Below are 25716 nucleotides of genomic sequence, written 5' to 3'. Positions count from 1 at the left end.
CAAAACTAGGCAGCACTTTCTTAATGATGTCTAACGAACACAAAGTCAAATGATTTTAATGACTTTTATAGAAATGGAAATGATGTAACTACATTGCAGATGTCCTTTGCATTGAGCATTTTTTCGAACTTCTGAAACACAACTTGAGATATGAAAATCATCTACAAAAGTTTCCTCTGTATGGCTGAAATCTGAAGTACCAAGCACTTACACTTTCTTTGAGTGAAAAACAAGTATCACGAGCTTATATAATGAAGTATTCGCATTGTATTGTCTTTATTAATTGCAAAAAAAAAGGCATCATTATCCAATTAGCCAACATGCAATTAGCTAATTTATTAATCCACTTAAAAGGGATTTCGTACTTTTCCCCCTGGCAAGTCTCAAATTATAATTCTGTACACCTCTCTATTTCTCCGCCTTTTGCAGAAAATTGAAATCGGAAAAACAATGCAACAATCGGAGGGCATCGCACACCTCAGTGCCACGCAGCGGCAGCAACATCAACGGGAGCAACATCAGCAGAAACAGCAGCAACAGCAGCGCAAAAGTTATGCCGCGGGCAAAAACTGAAAATGAAACAACTTAATTAGTAGTTGTAGGAGTCGAGAGCAAAAAGCCGCGCACTCCCTGAATTCCGAATCAGCAGCCCAGAAGCAGGACGAGCTCAGCCCGAGGAACTGGAAGTGGAGGTGGAAGTGGAAGTGGGTGTGCCGAATTTCAGGGAACATTTCGCCGAAGGAGCCGAAAGCTCCCGTAAAAGTGTTCGCGTGTGAGTGAGAGAGTGGCTGCACTTTTTTGAGAAAATTAAATTGAAAACAACGTCAGCAGAGAGGCGAGTAAACATTCGGAAATACGAGACGAGCCTGCATATAAATTGTTACACTTTACACACAATGGATTTGCCAGCGAAAAGGACTTCCACAATGCCCCTAACAACTTCCCACAAAGCCAACATCAGACGAAGCTGCCTGGCTCTATTCACGCTCTTCCTGTTCGCGGCTCACATCAGCATAACTTCCGGTCAAATCGATTGGGACGACGACGATGATCCAGGTGAGTGAATTTGAATGCACTGAGAGAAGTTGAGTTCACTATTTATGAAGTTGAATTTGGATATCTAAATTTATGTCACTTCCTTTTTATGGGTCTAATGGCCTAAATATTTCTTAAAAGAAGAAAGAATTCTTTGGTAATATTAAAATTTAAAGCAATATGTCCACCATTTTCCCTCAGTGCGGATATAGATTTAAACCCATTTCGAATGCTAAGTTAGGCAAAACAATCCGGGCAAGGACTAACATAGCCACTTGCTTTATTCTCGCTCACCTCGAGCGCCGTGATTTGCATAAATTGCAAATCGCTGTCGGAAGAGAGAGTTCAATCAACTGGAGATCCAAGGCAGTCGAAGCATTTTCCAATTGAGTTTCGGTTATGTTTTTGTAATTAAGTTTAATTGGCATTGCGTAGCAAGAGAGACTGAGAACGGGGCTTTTAATTAATCGCAGATTTATGGCTCGAGGTATGTGTACGGCCATATAAATGGAATTTTAATTATTCAAAAGCTACAATTAAAATATTTAATGAATTCATAAGTCTGACAGTTTAATTGCGAGAGTTGCCATAACTTTGCCATCGCCAAGGAGAATATTTATAGAAGCGGATAAATCCAGTTGTTGTGACAGGCCAAGGAAGTGCTCAGAGGCTTTGGGCTTTCGGGAGGATACCTGTTGGACACATATTTTAATTTATTTATTTGTAGCAGCAGCTGTGGGCGAAAAAGTTCAATCTTCGGCCAGGCCATTAGCACAAATATTCATAAACTTTTGTTAGAGTTTCCAGTCTCACTTTTTTTCTGCCCGTTTCTGTTCGTTGAGGTCCACCTTTCCCGCCGAATAAAATTCATCGGAATAATTAATTTCTGTTTGAGGAGAACGCTTTCACGGCACTTGAGCCACACCCACCGCTCGACGGTCGGATGGCCTTGTAACCTCCACACTTTTCTATTTTGCGATCAAAACGAAAGTCCTTTGTGGCCCGGAGGGGGCCAAATCACACGGTTTGTCTCATTTATCGATTTTCGCCCCATTGTGCGAGGCGCTCTCGGTGGCGCACGCTTTTAAGCTAACGATGCAAACTGAAAATGTTGACAACAAACATTTTTCAAGCTGTGAGCCGTGTGAGCGGTGTGTTGTCCTTGTTGCAAGGTAGCCGAGCCTTAAACAAATACAGATATAGCCCTCTCTATTCCCTCCTATTCCCCAGTGTGTCAGTGTGTGAGTGTGTGTGCGTGTATGTGGACACCTCGGGACGAAATGGGGGCAGACGGCAGGGCCACCCGCCGAGATTCCATTTCAGCCCGGGCAGCTTTTACAGCTGGGAAATATGGTTTTGCATAAAATTGCGAATAAATGCTGCGATATGAGTCAAGGCTAAGATTAGCCAGGCATGATCTTAAAGCGCCGTTTTGTCCTGAATGCTGCGGATGCGCCAGTGGAAAATTACAAACTTAATCCGAGGTAGAGGCAAAATAAAAATGCCACAAATTTGCAGAGACTGCACTGAAAAGTCAACGGGCAAAGGAATAGTTTTCAAACTTGTCTAGTTTTATGTCTATAATTTAATTCTTAATTTACAATTTCGCAACTTCGTACATTTAAAGTTCTCCTTTTAATTACAAATTCTGTTTGTAATTTTACCACCAAATGCTTAAACATTTTTCCAAGTGCAGAGACAACGACTATGGCCATAAACAACAAGCATTCTTCTTGGCCCCGCCAACACTGTAAAATTATGAAATCATAAAAATATTTTTACGATTACATAAAAAGTTGCGAAAATGTGGGCGTCGCTTACAATGTACGCCATGGTCCTAGACTCTGGGTCTGGGTTTTGGGGCTTAGGAGGAGCTCGCCGAGAACCCCGGCAATTGCGTGATAGTATAAAATTCAACATTGGACATATGACTTCATTATTTATCAAACGGCCGGAGTGGAAAGCGTCAAAGGGACAGAGTGTCCCGAAGAATAGTTGGCGCCCAACCGCAGTACCCACATTGACCTGTGGCCGGAACCGAAACCTAGTGCCATATATTCAAATTACGTGTGTCACACGGACCCGTAGTCAAAGCCAAAGCCAAAGCCAAGAAGAGGCCATTTCCAAGGGGCCGAATAGGGAACACTGAAAACGGAAAACCACATTCGAACAATTTCATTAAAAAGGAGCCACATGTGTGGGCCGCTTTTCGGGCTATTTCATTTGCTGAACTCTGCGGCTTTAACCCTATTAGCCTTTCGCCCCTGCCGGCCATAATTCATGTTGTTTTCATTTGTTTTGATTAGCAAATGCGGCCTGGATTCTACCGTTCTCGGATTTTTGGCTGGCAAATTATAACGTGACTGCCGCGGCGGCCACTAAAAATCGTATTTTGAGTATTCCTGCTCTGTCTCGTGCGTGTTTGTTTCACTTGCCACACGCAATCCGCAGTCCCCAATCCACCATCAGAAGTCCGCAACGTGAGCTGTGAATTGCTGGGCCACCAAAGTCACTCACCCCACAAGGAAATTGAAAGGCTAGGAGTTCGCCGGGAAGATGAAGAGCGAACGCGTTGGACATAAAAATTTTAATTTATGCCGTGTTGAGTGCGTTATGCCCCAGTTCGCCACAAGTGTGCCTACTTTAGATCTCCTCATATCACACAATGTATGCAGATAGCTGGCACACACCAGTCGCTGTTGTTGCTAAACAGTGTGGAGGGGAAAGGGGAACTTGTATCTTAAATTTAATTAAACAATTTGCAGGTTAATGAAATGTAACGAAAGATAAGAAAAATGTATACAAAGTTGAGAAAATGATGCGAGATAAAGATAAAATAGCAAAATCTGAATTGATCCCTCGGGAAATTTGTTATTTGCATTTCTCATTTCAAATGTTTTTTAACAAATATTTTGAGTGCGGAATACAGAGACTTCCAAACACTGTGCGGTTCGAAGTCAGACCACAAATCGGCACTTCTGATGTGCTCTCTATAGCTCATTTCGCTGTCGTTCGCCAGGCGCTGGAAAATGTTGGATTTCCTCGGAGCACGCGATGGATTTCCATTTCCATTTCCACTCACCGGCGTTGGCGATGGCGATGGCATATGAAGAAACCGGAATGGGGAGACCGCAAATATGTAAAAATTATAATTCATGTTACATATTTGATGAAACACATTCAATCATTCGCCTGGCATGGCCGCAGCCCGATAATTACGCATTTCGCCTTTTTCGCAGTGTGGTTATTTTTAATGATAAATGACCGGGCCCAAAGTGTTGGAAATTTTTCGGAGCTTATGCCGAATATTTTTGGGGCACGGGTGTTTATGTGCTGGGCGTGTTTCTCCCCAGCCCTCCGCGTAACTAATTTTGTGTCAAAAATACTTAGCGCCAACAGCGATAATACACACTCATGTTCATATATTCAACGGGAACGGGAACGGGGGCGGCAAGGCAAACAAGGAGCAGGATGTGGCAACGCAATTTGTCATTTGTCAGAATCTAATGCAGTTAATAATTAGCTAAGCCGTCTAATGGCAAGGTGTCTCGATTCCTCTTGACAATGTAATGCTTGACTTCACCTCCGCCCTGCTCCTGCTCATGCTCTTGCTCCTTTGGGCCATTAGAGAAGCCAAGTTGCTCCACGTTCGAGAGCCTACGGGGAAATCAATGGATGATTAATTGCCCCAGCTAGATACAGTCTGGTCTTAAAGGATTTGCTATTTACGTACAGTTCCTTGACTTTGTATACAGTTTGTATAATTATATTGCAAATAAGGAAAGTACAAAGTAGGGAAAATGTAAATTTAGCTTCGGGGTCAATGGCTTTGGAGAATGTAGTGGGAGTAAGTAAGTTATAGTTTCTATTATACAAACCTACATTAGTGATGCTTTATATTAAAAATTAGTTCCTAGACTAAATGGTTTATGAAAAAAGCAAGAACTTTTCATGATGAAGAATGAAATTTTTCCCACAAATTAATACTATATCTGGAAGTTCGTACATGTTTTGCATTTAAACTCTTAAGGGATTATCAATGACAATTTTTATACCCGTTACTCGTAGAGTAAAAGGGTATACTAGATTCGTTGAAAAGTATGTAACAGATAGAAGGAAGCTTTTGCGACCCTATAAAGTATATATATTCTTGATCAGGATCAATAGCGAAGTCGATTGAGCCATGTCCGTCTGTCCGTCCGTCCGTCCGTCCGTCCGTCCGTCCGTCCGTCCGTCCGTCCGTCCGTCCGTCCGTCCGTCCGTCCGTCCGTCCGTCCGTCCGTCCGTCCGTATGAACGCTGAGATCTCAGGAACTATAGCAGATACAAAGCTGAGATTAAACATGAAGATTCTTGAGGTCCCGGGACAGCGCAAGTTTATTACAGCATCCCGCCACGCCCACTCTAACGCCCACAAATCGCAAAAACAAAATTGCTGAAATCTCAGGAACTATTGCAGATAGAAAGTTGAAATTCAGAAAGTATAATCTTTAGATGACAGCGAATCTTATAGTTCTACTACTATCCGGCCACACCCATCCATACGCCCACAAGGCTCAAAAGACGGTTTTCGGATTTTCTAGAAAAGCTGATATCTCGGTAACTATAAGAGATAGAAAGTTCGGATCAAGCATGTATCTTTCTATGATGCTCCCAATGCGAATTGTTTTTTTCCGATCACGCCACGCCTACTCTAACGCCCACAAAACCCGAAAAACCAAAAATGCAAAAATCTCGAAAACTATAAAAGCTACACAATTTTGCTTAGGAACACGTATTTAAGATATGCCTCTGCAACTTGCCACGAAGTTGCATCCAGCCACGCCCACTCTAACGCCCACAAACCGCGGAAAACTGTGGAGTCTATAATATTATTATGAATGCCTTTGTTTGACCTTGTATAACTTATTTTTGTTAATATTTATCGATTTACAAAAGATTTTTCAAATCGGAACATTATTTCGCTATTTATGAAGAAATTAAGTTGTAAGGCCTCACATGGGCAGTGACGTCACTATAAGCATACTCAACATACTTCCTCTGACAATAGGTGGCGCCTTGTGAATTTCCACTAGCAAAATTAATATTTTAAAATTGTGTAAAACAGTAACGGGTATCTTATAGTCGCGGCACTCGACTATAGCGTTTCCTCTTGTTATATATAATTTCATGCATTACTTATATAGTATATCTAACTCAAAGGTACAGAAGAACTTCCGACCATAAGAACTCCAAGTTATCAATTCTTTTTCACATTATTGGAAACCAGCTTAAATACTGAAACCCTTAATTTGAACAGTTAAACGTGTAATCAATAAAGTCGCGATTTGCATACTGCTGAGAATCCTGGCTGTTGACAACATCAATGTGCTTATCCAGTGATTTAGCCGACTTTGGCTCAGCGGGGAATTTCTGCCTGACAAAGAGAAAGCATTTCAGATGTCATGTATAAAAGGCAGAAGTCGAAAAAGGAGAACTAAAGCTGCCAGGACACGCGAAATCCTAGACCTCCGGTCCGACTCGACTGTCGCGCAGCAGACACGCTAAAACTGTTCACTTCGGCGAAACGTATAAATTTTCTATTGATTTATGCCAAGTTCGCATGCCATTTTTTTGGTTTTGCATAATTTCTGCTGTTGGCCAAATTGCACTCGCCAGAAGGACGAAAAGGGGGGCGCAAAGGGGCGCGGCAGGATGGTCGAGGAGGACCAAGGCAAATACAATTGTTGCGATTGCGACTGTCTCTTCGCGGTCATGGCTCGACTGCTACTTACCAACACAATGGAAAACCCAATTCGGAGATCCACTGCAGCTACACAGAGGGAAATTTAATAAAATATATTATAAATATTATTCTTCCATAGATTTGCTAAGAAAGAAAGCAGTTAAGAAGTAGGCATTTATCTGTTGAACTTGTTCAGGGAATTATCTCTTTGTTTTTCTCAGTGCACTACTGCGGCAGTTACAGTTGCGTTACAGCAGTTACAGCAGCTACAGCGGCTGCAGCAGCTAGTGGCATGAATTGCGATGATGGAGTTATCCATTTATACTCGCATTTGCATAGAACCAGCGTCTGTGATTGCCGCTGGGCGAGAGACGCTGTGCTGACACATGACATGGAAAAATGAAAACGAAGCCCGTCGTGCAGTCAGTCTCCAGTCGCCTTCCTCCATTCCTTTCTCCACCCTATCTCGTTCTGGCCCAGAACAAATGGTCAAACAGTTGCTCCTGCAACCCATCCCTGACAGCTTAAAAACTAGCAAAAAAAAGTGCAAAAAAAGGCATAAAAAGTCTGAAGAGAAACTGCTTTTCCAGTTGCAGCTGCACGGGAAATGGAGCGATGTTAGAGAGCCTGCTACTGCATCATTTTCTATATATCACATGTAAATATGATGGCCCACTGCCGTACAGACGACCATGGTCGCAGTTATAGGGCTGTAGATCATTTATTTATGGCATTTATTCTGGAAATAATGTGTTTGAACTCTCCACGATTTCTGAAAGGATACAAATTTGGAAATACTTTTAGAATTACTCTGCTTATATTGTTCTAGTCTATATCGGATCATATCGAATATAGAATAATGTTATTTCTGACTTTCCATTCATTAAAAATATATCATAGTGATCATATTTTGGTTGCTAAAGAAAAATGAAACACAGAAATCAACGTTTGATAAAATTGGAAGTCACTAAAGAGTAATCCGTCATTTTCAGGTAGATACTTAACCCACTGATTTGAAGAGTCTTGAAGCTAGTGTACTCCCTGCCGCTGTAGTTTCCTATCTGCACCCTGGGAATGCCAGAAATGTGCCTTTCTGCTTAGCTTTTGACTGGCAGCCCGGCACGCTCGGTTGCAAGTCAAAACCATGTTGCACATCCATCACTTGGAGTAAACAATTTTTGATTAATCGCCGCCACCGGACTGCGACTACCAGTGGAACTGGGTGTGGCGTGCACTTGGTGCAACTTTTTCCAATTGCTGGAATGAAAACAAAAAGCGCTGAAAAAGAAAAGCGCAAAAATACGAGTAGAATGAACAAAAACAACAGCTAACTGTTTGGCACGTGCAGTGCAAAACCGTCCCTAAAGCGCCGGACATGTGTATACAAATTGTGGATGGAGCAGCTGCTCTGCTTTTGGCCAATGCAAATTGTGGGCCTGATTGCTTGCTCTACGGCCAACCCAGCAGCAACCCACCAACTGGCCAACAAGAGCGGCCTTCAGCCAACAAGCATGAGCCATCAACCATCAACCAAATAGGACACTGAAGCCGGGTAACCAGCATCAATGGCCTCCATTTGGCTTTTGCATATTTGACTCTGGCTTCTTCCGTGCGGCAATTTGTGCCGTCAACCGTTGTTAAGCTTTACAACTTATCAAAGTGATCAGGAGAGTCGAGTTGGGTCCTGGTCCGGGTCCGGGGACACCACTTAATGGGGGTTTCTTTTGTGAATTTCGATACATATTAAACGGGTTATGCCGCAAAAGGATTACAACACTTGTCCCCCAAGCATATCATTATGGTTAAACAATTTTTCCCGACAACTTTATTAGCCCCGGCCGAATCGAGTGACCCGTGGCCCAAAAGGCAAAACGCAAAAGGGTTTTCGCCTCCCTGAGAGGCGTGCGAAAAATTCTAAACAAATAAATGAAAGGCAAGTTTGTAACCGGCAGGGTCCAGTGTGGAAAATTGCTATGCGGCATGCGTCAGCGTCGAAAACTATTTTATAGCTGATTCGTGTTGTCGTCGGCTTCGGAAGAGGCAAGGGTAGCAGTACGGGGCGAGGCTAACGAGACTGCTGGCCAACGGGGCGGATGAGTGGCGAGCGGGACGCTGGCGAATAAGTCAACGTGGCAAAATGTGTCAAAATGCGCAATTTATTTAATTCTCAACACAACACACACCCAGAATGGACCCTTTTCCATTGGATTTTAGATCTATCGTGCTCACTCGAAAAAATAGTTGACGAAAAATACTGGAAAAATTATCTAAAAGTTGGTCAAAAAGTTCGTGTCTGTTTTCCAAAAATATTCCACAAAGAACTAATAAATTTCAACAAATTTCTGTTTTTTTGTTATTATTATAAAAAATTCCTTTCACCAAGGAGTAAATAAATTGAAAATCTTGAATTGAGTAAATATAAATAGACTTAAATATTTCCCTCTTAAAATTCTTCTTAGCTCAACATATTAAATTTTCTTTTGGACTCCTAAGAGAACAGGATTTTTTTCAGCATGTGCCAGTAAAGTCATTTTCATACTTTGTTTTTTCGATTTGACTTGATGCTATTTAAGCGCAAAACTTTTAAGTTGTTCCACAAAAGTTTCGCAAGCAACATAAATTGGATTAAACCAGAAAGATGGCACCAACGCGGCCAAAGGGCCAAGGCGATGTCACACAACTTGCCAGCTTGGTTTCTGTTTTCCAATCCCATTTGGCTCTTAAACCCTTTTCATTTTTCCCTCTAACCATTCTAGCCAGCCAGTTCAGAAGAGAGAGAAGGTAAAATATTTGTTAATGTGTACAATTTTGAGCGAGTGCACGTGACGCCAGAAGAGAGGACTTAAAGCCGGAAAATAAGCCCGTTGGCCGGGTCAACTCATTAGCCAAATGTAGCCAAAAACTAAGCGTATTGCCGAACAACTTTCAACAGTCAGAATGGAGGCTGGACTGTTCTGGTTCCGGTTCCGATCGGCAAAATCAAATGATGGGGGAATGGGGCGAAAACTTTGGCCAAGCCCAGGGGAAAACCATAAATGTCAAAGTCAGCTAAAAGTTTGCATAGTTTTTGACTTTCAGCAGCGGCCCGAGGTCCTTCCAGTCGCCCCCAGATGCAGATCCTGGCCCGAGGCCCATGTGGTTGACATATTTGCTGGGGGATTATTAATTGAAACAAGTTAATTTGCCCAGAGTATTCCTCGGGACCAGAACCAGAACGAAACCTAGTACTAGGGCCAGGACCAGCATCATGGCCATGAACATGGTTTGGGGAAACTACGACAATGTCAAAGTAGACATTGCCAAAGGCGGGGCCACGCCCTCATCGCCCCCTTTTCATGTCCAGTTTGGCTTGACTGTATATATATATGTATATATAAATGTGAGTGTGTGTGTGTTGGCAGGCTAACAAGAAAGAGCCAAGCAAAAACGAGGAAAACAGCAAACAAAATGCCAGCAAAAAGTTATTAAGAGACATCATGTTCTTGTCCGAAGGATAAACTTTTCATATGCTTTTTGAATTAAACACTCAGTAATTTTTCTATCGCATGTGCACTATGCTATGCTATACACACACATTTGTATACATTTGTTTATTTGGCATATGCATATCTAGTTTGGATAAAGTTTCCCTGTGTCTGCGAGCAAAAACAACTTATAATTAGCATTTAAAGCCAAAGGAATTCGGAGACAACTTTTGGCAGCCAGTTGGATGTGCTGCAAGCTTAAGCCTAGTAATTGCTGACTTCAAGTCAGCATTTAATTCGAGGCATTTTACAATGTTCTCGAAGGCTCAAATCGTGGGTAATTGGCACACAAGAAGATTACTTCCCCGACAGACTAATGATGCATTTCTTTGTAATCAGTGCGCCTGGGTAATTCAAGATTGATTGACCTGCCAAATTAACCTGTCACGGCAAAAACCAAAACTCACTTCAATTGCTCTTACTGATGACTTCTGCCTGGGAGTGTGGTGGCCTTTAAGTGGCCTCGGAGTTTTTGGTGTAGATTTAATGGAGATGAAATGAAAATTCATATATTTATAACTTTAATTATATAATTTATTTAAGTAATTAGCCTTTAAGAAAGAGGACATACGAAATACGCATGAATTTGAACATATTATGTAAACTATAAATACCCCTTAAGAATTTCCCATAATATTATATCAATTGAAGGTTAATACCAGATCTCCCCGTTCAATATGTGATTGCAAAATTTATATATTGACTGATAAAAATAGCTAGATTTCTTCATCGAAGCTTTATTTATAAGCAATTTTTATGATCATAGCTACATTAATAGGGTTTGAAAGTAGTTCTTCCTGCGGCGTGTTGACTTTACGACTTAGCCTATGGTCGGCGTAAAAACTTAAAGCCGCAACCAATATCTGGTTATTGTTACTGCCAGGCCTCATTATTTATGCCCCAAGTTATGCGGCCAACAGAACATTAAATGCAAGCTGCAGCATCAGCAGGAGCAAAAGGCGAAGGACGAAGGAGCTGAAATAGGAGCTTCCTCCGCACTCCATCACCACAGTAAACTTTACCGCGCTCGTCTGTCCGTGGGTCTTAGTCTTAAACTATATTTTTTGCCTATTTTTGCTAACTACACTGTGAAAAATTGCTACATTTTATAGGAGTTATTCTGTCTGTTGTATATTTGATACTATTTTTAATATCCTTGCTTATGTCATGGGTTTCCGTGGAATATCCTTAACATCTTAAGCCTAGGCATCTTGTTGTCTGCTTTTAAAACATTTTCTCTCTCTGTAGACCGAGGCACAAATGTTTTGTGGAATGCGCTCAAGTCATAAATTTTACAGTACATTGGCGGCGGCTGCCTTCGCCGAGGCATTGCCATTGACTTGCACTGACTGTGTTTGTCTATGTACTTGGCGTTTACTTTTATATTTACTACAGCCCGCAGGATCTCAGTTTCCCCCACATTTTCCACCCTTTTTCCCCCTTTTCTTTCTCCGCTCTTGCCGCTATTCCCGCTCTTTAGCTGAGTGTAAACATCGCAGACAGGGCCGCGAGCATTCCGCTTTTATAGTTTATTGATGCCAAATGGGTGAAACTGCGCGAGTATTGACGTTGAAAATATTTAAGCTGCTGGATATAGGGATAACAGGGTGGCGTGGCGGCAACTTATTTATTTTAGCTGTTTGAACTTCATCAGGCAGCTCATAATGCCAGCGATAATCGCGCTGGAGGGCGTTAAATTTTTAAAATCCGAAAACTGCACTCAGAAGAACGTTCTTCTGGGGCATAGAACAGCAGCACATGACAGCGGAAATGAATCAAATGCACTCAACCGCCCAAGCACACACAGCTACTGTGAAAACCCTCCAACTAATCGGATTCTAATGGCAAAATAATTATCACAGGACTACATACTCACACACTCAAGACCCCATACTCCGAATCCAAATCCGACTCCGACTCCGACTCCGGCACAATTGCGCACATTGCATTCATAAATTTTGGAATGCCATTAGTTTTACATTTGCGGTTTGTGCTCGGGGATAACCGCAAAGTGAAAAGCCGCAAAATTTCCAAGTCATACGGAAATGAATGCCGCTTGTCCGGCGACAAAATCGAGAGGGGACTGGGAGTGGTCCAGGAAAATGGCAAAGGAAAATCCACACAAAGTCGGAGGACAGACACAGCCAGACCGAAATGTGGGCAGCTCGGTTAGCCCACAACATACATATTCGAGTGTTGATTTGTGCCATGTCTATATATCTGTATATCCGTGTATGTGTTTGCGTTCAATCAGAGTTTTCAATTAATGTTACATCTCCGCTTGGCACTCGGATTAAGTGCATTATATCCCATTGAGTTTATAGACCAAGTTATTGGAAAACTGCTATGGTAGATGGTTGGTTTTTAGAAGAACATCAATTTTAATATGAGCATAAAACAAGAAGTGAGAAAATTGTATGACTTTTATATGCAAGAATCAAAAAAAGAGACGAAATATTTTGTGTTCCTAATAAATCTGCGTAGTTGCCTTTAAGTTTCTGAAGAGTATATTTTATGTATGTTTTAATAAAGTCATAAATATATTTCGTTTTTAAGAACAAATTAGGAATATATATATCTTAGACGACCCAACATGATGCCGAGAGGAAAGGATATTGACAATCTCAAAACCTTGTTAGTAAAAATAATAAAAATATATTTTCGATTCAAATATGCAATTGCAAAATGTGAAAAGTTATTCGCACAGTGGTACCCATTCTCTGTCACGGCAATTAAACACGGCAACAAATAGAAAGCAATCGCCAGGCCAAACAAACAAAAATAGTCGTGTGCATCAGCTGAACGGGGCGACCAGCAGATCTTCCATAATATTCAATTCAATATTTGAAACCGCTACATAAATCCAAACATTTGCTCTGCCGCCGAGTTTGGTTTCGTTTGGTAAATAAGGCCAGACAACGCCGATGGAATTTGACAAACGTTTGAATTGGTTTGGAACTTAACCCACTAAGCACTTGTGTCGTGCAATTTGAAATGCATCAGATTTCACTATGCACTTGACTTTAATAATTGATGGGAAAATGTCGTTAATTGGTGTCGATTAATTTGAATATTCAATAGTTTAAAATAACAAATAATTTAATATGTGTTAAGACTATATAATTCTCTTCAAACATTTATTTAATTTATAAACCATAAATCCAGAAAATGTGATTCCCAATTAAAGAGGCAACGATACCAAGGGGTTAAGAGAGCCAGGCATCTGCATTTAGGCTTTCATGGGTTAGCTTCATTCAACATAATGACACAATGGCTGCCAGTGAATATTGTAATTAAAGTTGGGCTGCCGCCTGAAAAGAGGAAATAATCAATAGCGCGGCAACTGAATTAACTCCAGCACTCGTGCACAACGAGCCCCAGCCCAGACCCAGGCACACAAACCCAAGTCAAAGCCCATGGAATGGCCATCGTCCATCCTAGTATCGTTCGTCAGGAAGCAGGAGATGGACTCCCTTGGTCAGCGCTTAATGCGAAAATTCAATTAGTGGCATAATTAGTTGTGGCAAGCGTTGAAGTTCAGATTTTGGGCGACTCTGGAGGAGGTGAAATTGAATGAATGCCACACACACACTCCCACACACGCAGACCCGTTGATGAGCAAAAAATAAATAAAGTTAGGGCTGAATTTTACTGCCGCCTCTTGTGCTGCGATCTTGCATTGGCGTTGTGTCTTTGCGCTTGATTAATGAGCATTAATTAATTCGGGCTAATTTACGAGCGACTAAGTCCGCTGAATCCCGACTCCAGAATCCCGAATCCAAACTTCCAAGCTCCATTTTCATTTTGGGGCAACCGTAAGCCCAGAGCCGCGCAGCGCATTGGTGTTAATTAACTAAATGCAACTGCAATAAAATTGATTGTTTTCACTTTGTTTGCAATGCAAATTGCTATGCCTAATCCCCCAGGCAACCTGCAATGGCCACCAACAGCCAACAGCCAGCAACCAACAAACCTGCAACCTGCAATTCGCAATCGGTGGACCAGGAAAAACGTTGAGGTCAGCCAACCACCGCTGACATTCGGAAATGCCCGAAAATTGTTTGGCTCCGGTCGGGATTCGGGATTCAGGATTTAGGATTCGAGATTCGTATTCGTTAGTCGTTCGCTGGAAATGACACTTTTCGCTAACATATGCGAGGTCCTGCGGTTCGGCCCAGCTAAATTGCAGCGACAGCAAATTTAATTAGAGTTTGAGGGGGCCCACACGGCAACTGAATGCGTGCCTGTGAGTATCTATCTGGGTATCTATATAGCTGGGTATCTGAATGCTAGGATGTTTGGATGTTTAGATGTCTGGTGGACAGATGCACATCGCAAATACACACGGACAGTCGTGCACTAAGAGACGCAGCCTGCTCGCGAAACAAGTCAAATAACAAGTCACGTTTCAATGGCTAATGAGGTCATGTGTAAGAGCCAATGACGGATGCGGCCTAGCCAGGCATACACTGATAGAAAATAGTTAATTATGGGTGTAAGCAAAGGTTAAGTTTGTTACCTTTTAAGGTGATACTCAGAAAAACTAACTAATCATTGAGGGAAACCAAATCAACCTTTTGCGACGTTCTTCTTATATTTGGATTTTTGTTTCCTTAATTCTTTGTTAATAATAACAAATGTGGATAAAGCTTTGCTTAATATTAATCCCCTTTCTTCTTAACACTTAAGATTTACAAAATATTTAAAGTGTTAAAAAAAACAAAACCCCTTTTGCTTACAAACATAAGGATATAGGCACACAACTTAATGAAAAACGATTTCTCCAAGTGCCGTCTGCCATGGTAATCCATGAGCAGCTCAAAGCCATTGTTAGCCAGGTGGAAGGTGGAACTGGAAGGTGATGTGAATGAGGAGAGAGGAGTATGGAGTGTGGTTGCCGTTGCCGTTGCCATTGCCGTTGCCGTTCCTGCAGACTGTCACTTGGCTGGGCGGGCACGTTATAATAATGACGACGTGCAGCGGCAACAAGAGCAGCAGCCGCTCAAATGGAGGTCGTCTGAAGTGCCACCGACGGATATCTGGCTGAATGACTAAAGTTAACACTAACTTGGCAAACAAATAAACATGGAAACAGGGAACAGCAGGAGCAGGAGCAGGGTCTCCGAGGAGCAGCAGGACCAGGACAATATGTCAACACACATGAGCACTTCGGCTTTATGTGCCCGTGTGTGTGTGTACATAGGCATATAATTTCACCTTCCGACTTGGGCGGCCCTTAAACTGTTTGCATTATTGTTGCTGGCTGCTGGTTTGCGGGTTGTTTGCCAGTCCTGTTTGGACGATGCATTACAATTACAATTACAATTAGAAAAGTGTATTTTGTAATTGTATATTCAGTAATTTGCCATGCATGTGCGCCGCACAGATGATGACCCAGGCCATTAACCCCGGGCCACTCCTCCCGTACGCCTAGCCCAGAGTTTCCACTGGGTACACCCACAAAATGAATGTGGAAAAAATTCAAAAAGGCCAAGGCATTAGCTGGGATCCAAACTCTATGCACATGCTTTATGGGCTTGGTTTGGGCCTGGCATATGATATGATAATAAACATTTTTGTTTGCCGTCGTCCCCAGCAGGACATTAAAGCCTCGAACAAATGAGCCACATCAGGGGCAACAGCCTAGACTCTCTTAAATCTTACTAAAAAAAGTAGTTAATCTTTTAACAGCCTAAGGGGGAAAATATTCAAGTGCTAATTCCTTGGAAAGATTTTTTACTTTATTTTAAAATATTTCCTCAGCTGAAAGAAAATTCCTGGCTCAGCTAAAATTTGTAAGGACTTACACAAGGAATTTCAAGCTGTGGTATTTATCCGATTTGCTTTGACTGCAACGACCTCCAGCTTTTAATCCTGCCAATAAACTGAAACTTTAAATTGCGCAAACTATTGAAAGTGCTTAGCTTAATCAATATATATATAGATATATATATGCTAGGAACCTGCACATGACTTAGCCAAATGCAAATATGCGACCTCAGCGACCCTCGTTTATTTAGTTACTCGAAGTTTATCTGATGTGCCTTACACCTTTATAAATTTTGTATAGGTTAATATGAAACTAGGAATTATTATCTTTATGTCATTTTAAAGGGTTATATATATGAATCAAGATGGACCATATTATATCTATAACTTCAAAGTTCAACACATTTTCGTATATATTCGAAACATAGAAAGTGAAGTTTAAATGTTGTCGATCGTATTTTTGAGTGCAGTTCAAGCTCAAAAGTCGGTGCCAATAATGGAGTCACGTCGCACTTATGAAAAATATGCGATAATCCAAAGAGGCAAAGTTACAGCGGGCCGAAAGCGTGGATCGGCTTTAAAAGTTTCCTATCGGCAGGCATGTGTGCCGCATTTGTTGTTCGACTGTTCGACTTGAGATAGGAGTGCTGGCAATTAAGCAGCCAACTTTTTTATGGCCTGGCCATAATTTGATTGTGGGACTGGCAAAGGAAGGAATCGCAGAGAGCGATTCATTTGCATGACAACAACCAGGTGGAAGGACTCATCCACCTGTCGAGGCACGTACGCAAGAGCCGAAAGGAAAACACGGACGCGAATAAAAAAAAATGTGGTATATGCAAAATATTGCGTATACGCACCGGGTGACAACAATAGAGGCTGGATAATCAGGAAGTGCTGGTGGCGGAGCATCAAATTGATTTCTGGGCCTGGTCGGTAATCGATATCGCTACAAGTAGACGTGACTGCTCGTTCGGGCCAAACAATAATAATTCATAGCCACACGGGTTGTCCTCGCAAAGGCTTAACGTTTTATCCGGCCCAGGCGACACATTTAAGCGCACTTCCTGCAGCTGTTGCTGATATGGAACACCCACCACCTAGCTACCAGTAATCCTTCCCATCCCCCACCCCCACCCAGGGTATCTGCTCTGCCGCGTCCTTGTCTCTTATCAATATGCACTCGCATTAAGTGAGTTTATATGCGATAGAAGTAGCTCTAGGTTCCTCTGTTCGCATTCCCACGCTGTCTCCTCGCAAAACCCACACACAAATTCTGGAGGGAGAAGGACATTCGCAGAGCGCTGTCTGCCGCCTCGTCTATGCGTTCTCGCACATTTTTCTCTTTTCATAAATTTTTGAGTGACATTTTTGATGACATCAGAGCTTTATGCCATATGCCCTGCCAGACCCAACTAAAGGCACCTGTCACCATTGCCAAATGTGGCATGGCATGTTAAAGCGGCAAGTGTTAAGATGTCAACGGAAAAGGGGAGAACCCCGGTTGCCAGTTGTCAGTCGGCGGCACAGGGAATCTTCAATACGCTTAAAGAACCGACAAAAGTGAAATGAATAAATAATAATAAGGTATTTCTCTTTTTTACATATATTTAATGAGTTAATGGATATAATTTTTATTATGTTTTATGTTTTATTTCCCTTCTCAGAACTACTCTTTCATTCATAAATAAATATCCCAATTTACTTAGATATACTTCGTGAAAAGCAAAGCAAATAACATAAATCCTTAGTAGTTTTGGCACTCAACCCCGCCAAAATGAGGATTCCGGATGAGTTGCAAACAACTTGACAAAGTCAACGGGGCTCAAGGACTAATAGGGTCTGTGCCGACTCCTGCTCTCTCGTCCTTTGTATCCTTTCACCTTTGGCAAATGTCTGAGGCTCTTTCTGACATTGACACAGAGTCGCAGAGGGCAGGATGGAGGGTCGGAGGATAAGTGCGTAGGCCGTCTAACAGGATTATCTGCGAAAAGGTTACGCAATGCGTTATCACGTATCATAAAGCGTAATCTCGAGCGCGTGGTTTGTATTTACATGGCCCCCAGTAGATTGCTGTTTAAAATTTGATGCATGGAAACGCGCTGACTCCTCGGCGTCTTTGTCTTACGCCAAATTAAACAAATGCCCGTGGAAAGTCAAGTGGGTATATACTGGCATATCACCCGCTTAAAGCAACCTTGAAGTTTCCCGGTTTTTTGGCGAAAAATCAATTGAGCCTAGGTGAACGAATCGCGCACAGCGATTTATTCAATTTTTTCGCGGCAAGGCTAATAAATGGATTTTCGGTGGGAACGAGGTTTTTGGGGTGCAGATACGGAGCGAACTGGAGCTGTCATGTCGCGGCTTGGCAGGGAAAATGCTGCACGATTTATGCGCCTTACACGCTAAGCTCCAAAGTATGCTACATAAGCTGCAGCAGCCCTGCACTTGGAATAAAGTTGTGATGAAAATGAGAAGAAGTGTTCTTAAATACTAAAGATTTATATCATCTTAAGCATATATAAAAGATAATAAGTAATCACTTTGAGTGACACCCAATCGAAAAAGCTAATCTGGCTTTTCAATAAAACATTTTTAAGAATCATAACTTAATCAGCCTCGTTTAATAACTCAAAGTGGCCTTCAAATGGTTTGTAACAATCGATATATATATATATATTAAGTATTTCTGAAAAATGTTTGTGATTTTTCCAAGTGCTGGAAACCCTACAAACGACGTTGAAGGCGCCGCCGCATATGTTTGGCTGTTTGGTAAGCTGAAATTCAAATTTTTTCACTGCCAAACTGAACCGAGCGCAAAAAGGGGTTTTGGCTTAAATGCGCCACGCCATTTGTCAGCGTAATAAAAATCAAACACACACATTCGGAGGGGGAAACCTCAAAACCGTACAGCACCGGCATCGGCTCCAGCTCCAGCTCCGGAATAGAGGATTCCTGGGTGTGGATTCGGGGATTTGGGGTGCAAAGGAGAGCTCTAGCTATTGCGAATTTATATTGGCCACATTTGTAGCCCTTGGCTGGCAGTTACCTTGAGCGCTTTTTGAAGTTTTCGCATTTATTTCACTTCGCTGCTTCAATTTTTTTCCAACGCCCACTCATTGTAATTGTGTGTGCACTTTGCCTTTAATGCGGCATCGTGTCAATTCGACCTTACCTCCACCAAAGGACCTTCACTCAACTCGACCCTGCGCCACTCCACTCCACTCCATGTCGATGTGTTTTTACGGCGCAATTTATTGCGGCAATTTCTCGCTCGCAAATGCAAATGCAGGAGATCGGAGATTCTACGCGACCGCTCACCGCGCTGTTTACATTAGTTATTACGCTTATTTATGTGATTTTATGTGCTGTGCCGCCCACTTGACTAGAGACCTTAAAATTGATGCGCACTTGGGGTCTCCAGCTCTGCCACGAGTCCCGCTATTAAATTAAGTTTAGTGCCCTGCGATATGGCCAAGCCTTTTGTCTTTTTCTGTCTTTGCACCTCCGACGACTCGTCGCGGAATTTCAGCCCCGAGCGGTGAGAGCATTGAGAAATCACCAAATAATTGCCGCGCTTACACTTTGTCGCTTATCTCGGGGCAACATTTACAACAACAGCAGTGGCAGCATCAAAAGCAACAGCAGCAGGAACACTTGGAAAAATATTTGTAATTAATTGCTTTGTTTTTATTAGTTTTATTACTATTTAATGATAACTTTTCTTTAGAAAAACTATCAAGCTGAAATATAGACTTGCAATGTTAACAAAGGCCGTATTAATGATTTTAGAATATTTAAGCCTATAAATTATATTTTTTACTTCTAACCAACCAAATCTTAGATTATTTCTAAAAATATATTAGGAAAAGCAATCTTGAATCCCAAAAATTATTACTTTTGTTTGAACGATTTAAAGTCGAATTTTATAGGAATGAATAATGGGTTTTCTTAATCTTTTCTAAATTTTTATGGACTCGATTATCTTTTATAAACACCAGAAACCATATATTTTATAGAAGAAAAAAAACAAATTTAAACCGATAGGAACTTTTGCTCGGAGTGTATGAAAACTACAAAGCATCGCTTATTCCTATGGGAACGGGGCAGGCAACAAATTACAAATTCAACAAGCGCCAAGTGGACAACCCTCATTAATTTTTGGACCCCTGGCTTCCCCCAGCCGGCCCTTTGGCTGGCGAAGTTTTCTATTAAAATTAATAATGTTGCTAAAAACAAAGCGGCGGCAACAATAAAGCCTTGGCCAATGACAAAGTCGCCCTGCAGGGCGCTCTAATAAGTTGCGGGGTTCGCTCCCATCCCCTGGCAACGGACAATGTCACTCCGGATTTATCAACAGCGCCATCAATAAGTGTTCCACGGGGGTTCCCCGAAGGTGGCGAAAAACGGATGGGTTTTTTTGTGAGTGGTTGCCAAATGGCAGCGAAAGGTGTAAGGCGATCCTTTTCAAAGCCGAAACGCCTGGGAGTTTTACTTTGTGGTTAAACTTGCTAGATAACAAGTGAATATAAATAGCCCGGAGTTCAAATCTCCCTTTTATTTGCGGTTCAAGTAAAGCTTTTGATTTGGAGTGTAATTTCCGTGCAATTATTTCCTTCTTACAGTCCCTCAACCTTTGAAGTTTTGTTCCGCAATTATTGTTATGGCCAGCTTAGATTTTTACTTCATTTTTGTAACTTTTAAACCATGAAGTTTAGCATTTTGTTAAATATTTTACTTATTGCCATAAAAAGCACTTTAATTTGATTTTAAAAATGCAAGCTAACACTTTATGAGCCAGACATTATATAGCCGTAACCTCTGCCGTTTTCACACAAAAATGCAAACACTCGTGTTGCGCGTGGAATATGTTAATTAGGCAGACGTAAAAGTGTAATTGGAATAGTAATGAGTGGGTTACAGACATGAAAACACTATTTTAATACATTATGAAAACACAGTTTGATCCAATATTGTTGTTTGAATGAGGGCAAAACAAACAAACAGTCACTAGATGTTTGTGATTTTCTGACAAAAGTATCGTTTTAATAATGCAATTTAAATGGCAAAGAGCACGTCAGTTTCAGGCGAGAGTTATGCCACTGGTTTTGGGGCAACTTCTTGGGAAATCTCACAGCTCTGATGGTTTTCCATTAATTGAGTTTCGTCCAAACGATGTACGAGTACGAGTATGTGTGCCGGTTATTCCCTTGATAATTATTCATTCTCCTCTTGGCAACACATTACCCATGTCAAACGGCAAAAGGCGCCCGCCCTTCGTTTGTCTGAACTTGTAATTGAAACCACCATTTCGCCTCCGTGGATCCTTGGTCCTGGCTCCCTCTGTCGCCGATGTAAAATAATTAGCATTATGCTGTAGCATTCGTTGCCATCATATCACAAAGGCTAGTTCTGGTGTGCCAACGCGCCTTACTGGCAACAAATTAATTGAGTTGCCGTGTTATGAATACTTCATGATGAGGGTGCCGGGATGGGGATTCGGCCAAATAACCGCAGGTAACCTAACGAAGCTTGCTCCGTGTATAAATATTTGAGGCAATTTTCAAGTGCGCCGGGACCCTTGGCCTTTGTCTTTGTGCGTGAAGAGTAAATAGCGCATTGGCAAACAAAGTGAGGGAAAAGCTTGGGAAAAAGCAGGAAAAAGCAAAGGCGGCCCAAACTGGTAAAGCAATCAAAGAAATTAGCAAACAGAAAGTACAGAAAAAATGTTACCAAAATGGGAGGAAACGGAAATGGCAAGAAAGGAAGAACATAACGCAGTGCAACGAATATAAATAATTCAATGTTTCCACTTCACTTGATGGCTTGCTCTTTGTTTGCACTCCTGGCACTTTTTGTCTGTCGGAAAATAAGCAATTGAATGCTCGGTTAAATGTAAGAAAAATCAATTTTCCAAACAATTTTACTGCTGCCTTTCGCATTTGATTGTGTATTTTTATGCACTTGTCGCCGGCTGCGGGCAATGCTCCTTTCCGAGTACTACACTCCACTTTCTACTCTCCATTCGGGCTTTGTTTTGCTGAATAACCCCGGGAAACCCTTTCTTCCTCCTCTCTAAGCCCCCTCCGAAAAAAGGGCAATCAAAAGCACAGCAAAATCAATCGTCAAATCACTTGAGTGCGTTCTCCTCCGCCTGTGGAACTTTTTTCGTACTTTCAATAGGTACTCCTCTCATGGAGGGTATATGGTAGTCGTTTAGAACATCAAGATGGTGATCCTGAACTGAACATTACATCGAAATATATGACTATTGTGAATAGAAACAATACATAGGACTGCTTTCTTATATGTAAAATTGTTATAGAACTGTCTTTTAAGTTCAAAAACACACTATAGGGTATCCGATAGCACTGAGTACTATCCCGAGTCATCTAACTTGTTTTTCTTTAGTCTATTGTTGCCTTTGCAGCTGCTCTCCCCTTACCAGAGTTCGTTTTGTTTTGTTTACCCGTCAGTGCGATGCGACCAAAATGGCAGGCTAACGATTCCTCCGGGTCCGATAGCTCGACTACGGCGGAGAGAACGAAAGAGATAAGCATATTCTCTTAGCTCCGCTCTACTCAACTCAACTCAGTTCAGCTAGAAACTGGTTGAGAAACATTGAAAAAAACACATTTGTTTCATTTTGGCAACTTTTTAGGTCACATTTTTTCTTCAACACTTGTCTTGGGTTTTAGTTTGTTCTCGAGATTTACCACAATATCGTATCCCTTTTATCAAAACATTGTCGCGTGACCATAAAAGCTAAACCATAACGATAAGATATTTTATTACCATAACAGTTGTAAGCAGATTATCAAAAGATTTAAGATTTAAGATTCTTTTATAAACCAAACAGGTTTGAAACAGCTAAAACGGTATGCCTAAAAGTATGCTCTAAAACATAAGGTAATCCTTTCTCATGAATTCATAGTACTTCTTGACTCTGACCTTAACTTATGATTTCTTTATCATCAAATTTCCATTTAATTGCCATTGTTTTTTTTGTCGTGTAAAAGCTGGTTTTGCTGGTAGCTGGTTACTGGTCTTCAGCTGCGACTTTGGCCGGAGCTTTCGGCGTTTTAGGCGCTTCAATTGTGTCACGCATGCACGCACGTTGCTTCCGTTTTTCCGGTTGCCGGGTTTGCTATTTTTCCTGCTTCCTCTCCTACTTATTTTCTTGCCGGCGCTTGGGAAAACAACAGGACGGGAGAGAAAAACTGGGTACAACAAAAGGAAAGAAAAGGAAAACAAACCGATTGGAGGGAAAACGAGGAGGCAGCGACAGACTGGAAAATTTGCATGTTTGGACATGTTGAAATCTTCTTGGGAGTTGCTTGTGGTACCGAGTTCCGCGTTCCCTTTTTTCCTTCTCGCACTCGATTTAGCCTAGCATGAAAATGAAATTTGCATTTGTCAGTGGCGTTGAGAGGATCCCCGAAGAGCCCCATTCCCAAAATCCTGCAAAAGTCTGCCGAAGTTGAATTAATTTCCGCTCAGTCCTTCCTCCAGGTCCAGGTAAACCGCTTACAAAGGGTCATCCAACAGCTAACTCCCAACTTACCAAAGTCCAGCTACGCCCATGTCTCTCCTCTGTGTGTCGGCACATTCGTCTCAAGTGTAAACATGCATTCGACTAAGTGAAACAGTTTTCCGGAGGAAAGGCTGAGGCCAAAAGCATTGTTTGCCAAGTAAAAAAATCCTAAGCGGAAAAAAGAGTACCCAGAGTGGGAGGAAGATCACATATAGGGGCACGTGTTATTGCATTTTAAAGAGATTTACATTCAACACTCTTAGCCATAAATGGAGCTTTGGTTTAATCGGTTTAACCATGGAATTATTCTATTTTAAAGAATAATTGATATGTATTAAATCAAATTTCTCAAAAAAATTAAAATTGAATTAATTTTTTACAATCATTTTATGTTTATTCATACATCTGTCTTATTGTACTTAGCTTTACCATAAGGACAATGTAATTTTAATGATGTTAATAATGTTTCAATGATTTATATTTAATTGCCGGTTTTGCATGTCCAGAGCCGGACAATATGGCATATCTGGATAAAATTGTACCTTTCATTTATAAAACGAAACAAGTTTTAAATAAGTTCGAATGTTTTTCAAAGATTTGATGACTCTTGCCTTAAGGAAGTTTAGACTAGGAAAATGAGATTGCAATTAGCTAATGTAATGTCTGGCCTAAGTGCCACTCCCATTTATTGCGGATTATCCTGGCATGGCTAGGGCTAATAAGTTGCCAGAAGTTTTGCAACTGGATGATATGCATCTGGGGGCTATTGCCATATCGTAAGCGGAAGATGCTAAACAAATTTAAAGCAGGCAATCGCCCGAAGGTCATGTTGTCGTTTCCTGCGGCAGCAGCAGTTCCAGAAGTGGCAGCAGCAGTAGCAGCACCAACTCAACAGCAACATCAACAGCAGCAACACAGTGGCAGCAGCAGCAACAGCAACAGCAACAGCAACAGCAACAGCAGTTGGCAACGCACACAGCTGGCACCGGATGCCCGGGGAAGCTCGTGCCACAGTTAAAAGTTCAATTTGCGCAATAGCGGTAAAGGCATTTCCATCCACCGCCCACACACATCCTCGACCTCGTCCTCATCCTCATCCACATCCCCATCCTCAGCCTCGAAGGGGATCCATTGAAGCGTAAGGAACAGGAGCTGAAACCCAGAAGCAGCATCAGCAAAAGGAAATTTTGCGTTAAATTATTACTTTCCGTTTATGCAAAGCATTTGAGCGCACTCACTTTGCTTTAACGCTGGTTTGTGGTTATGTTTTCTGTTGTTCCCCAAACAGTGTTTCCAGGGACAGCTGTGTCCAAATAAATAGTTGTAGTTAGCTTGAAAGTTGGATATATATTTAATACTTAAATGGATTGGAAAGCTATTAAGTTGGCGAGAGAAAGATGATTTACTTCCCTATTTTGCAAACAAAAAGGCACCACCAACTAACCTTATCAGATAGGAGCTGCATACCATTTAATCAAGAAAGAGCGCTATTTTTGTGACCCCTACTGTATACATATAATATCTGGCAGAAGGGCGAATTTCCATCCGGACTGTGTGCGAATTAGTATGTGCGACAAGCAAGGAAATTGCAATAGCATCTCATGATGCCACTAAATGCAACGGCAAAGCCAGCGACAGCAGCAAGGAAAAAATTCATTTGCAGCATTTGCAAAAAATTTTCATACACCCCAGAGGTGTCGGGGGAAATGTGAATGGGGGCAGGGGATAGTGGGAAAAGTAAAATAGAATGGGGTGCATTTTATACTCACACACACACACACACATCTACACAGCAGCTGCGGCACACTAACTGAAATGAAACGAATCGTAACGTGGAAATTGCCGGCGCCGCCACTGTGTGAATGCATTTTAAAGTAAACGCCTCGCTTTTGTCATTTTAATTTTGCGGATTTTCCCATTTTCATTTCACGCCACTGTCTTCTCTTCCTCCTCCCTTTTCCTCAAGGTTAGGCTGTTTTTTAATTGAAAATGTTCTGGCAACTGGCAACTGCCAACTGACAAGCTGTTACTGATACTGCCACTGTCACTTTTAAAAGCTATAAGTTGCCCAGAAAGAGACTGCACATCGCAATGAATTAAAATCGAAAATAAGTCTAAAGAGGTTTTAAT

At 41.7% G+C, this 25716-nt stretch overlaps 1 protein-coding gene across 1 annotated transcript in view; it reads left to right on the top strand.

Annotated features, from left to right (window-relative positions):
* The window catches only part of LOC108115352, a 97687-nt gene that overhangs the window by 20789 nt on the left and 51182 nt on the right, over positions 1-25716 (top strand). Inside the window, exon 2 of the mRNA XM_017226773.2 lies at positions 430-1056. Within this exon, the coding sequence (XP_017082262.2) occupies positions 897-1056 (160 nt within the window). The 5' untranslated portion in view covers positions 430-896. The remainder of the gene's footprint in view (positions 1-429; positions 1057-25716) is intronic.

This window comes from Drosophila eugracilis, unplaced genomic scaffold (genome assembly GCF_018153835.1).
Source record: "Drosophila eugracilis isolate 14026-0451.02 unplaced genomic scaffold, ASM1815383v1 contig_1897, whole genome shotgun sequence".
Lineage (NCBI taxonomy): Eukaryota > Metazoa > Arthropoda > Insecta > Diptera > Drosophilidae > Drosophila > Drosophila eugracilis.
The sequence above is the reverse complement of the archived record's forward strand: the minus strand, read 5'-3'. Positions and strand labels throughout refer to the sequence as shown.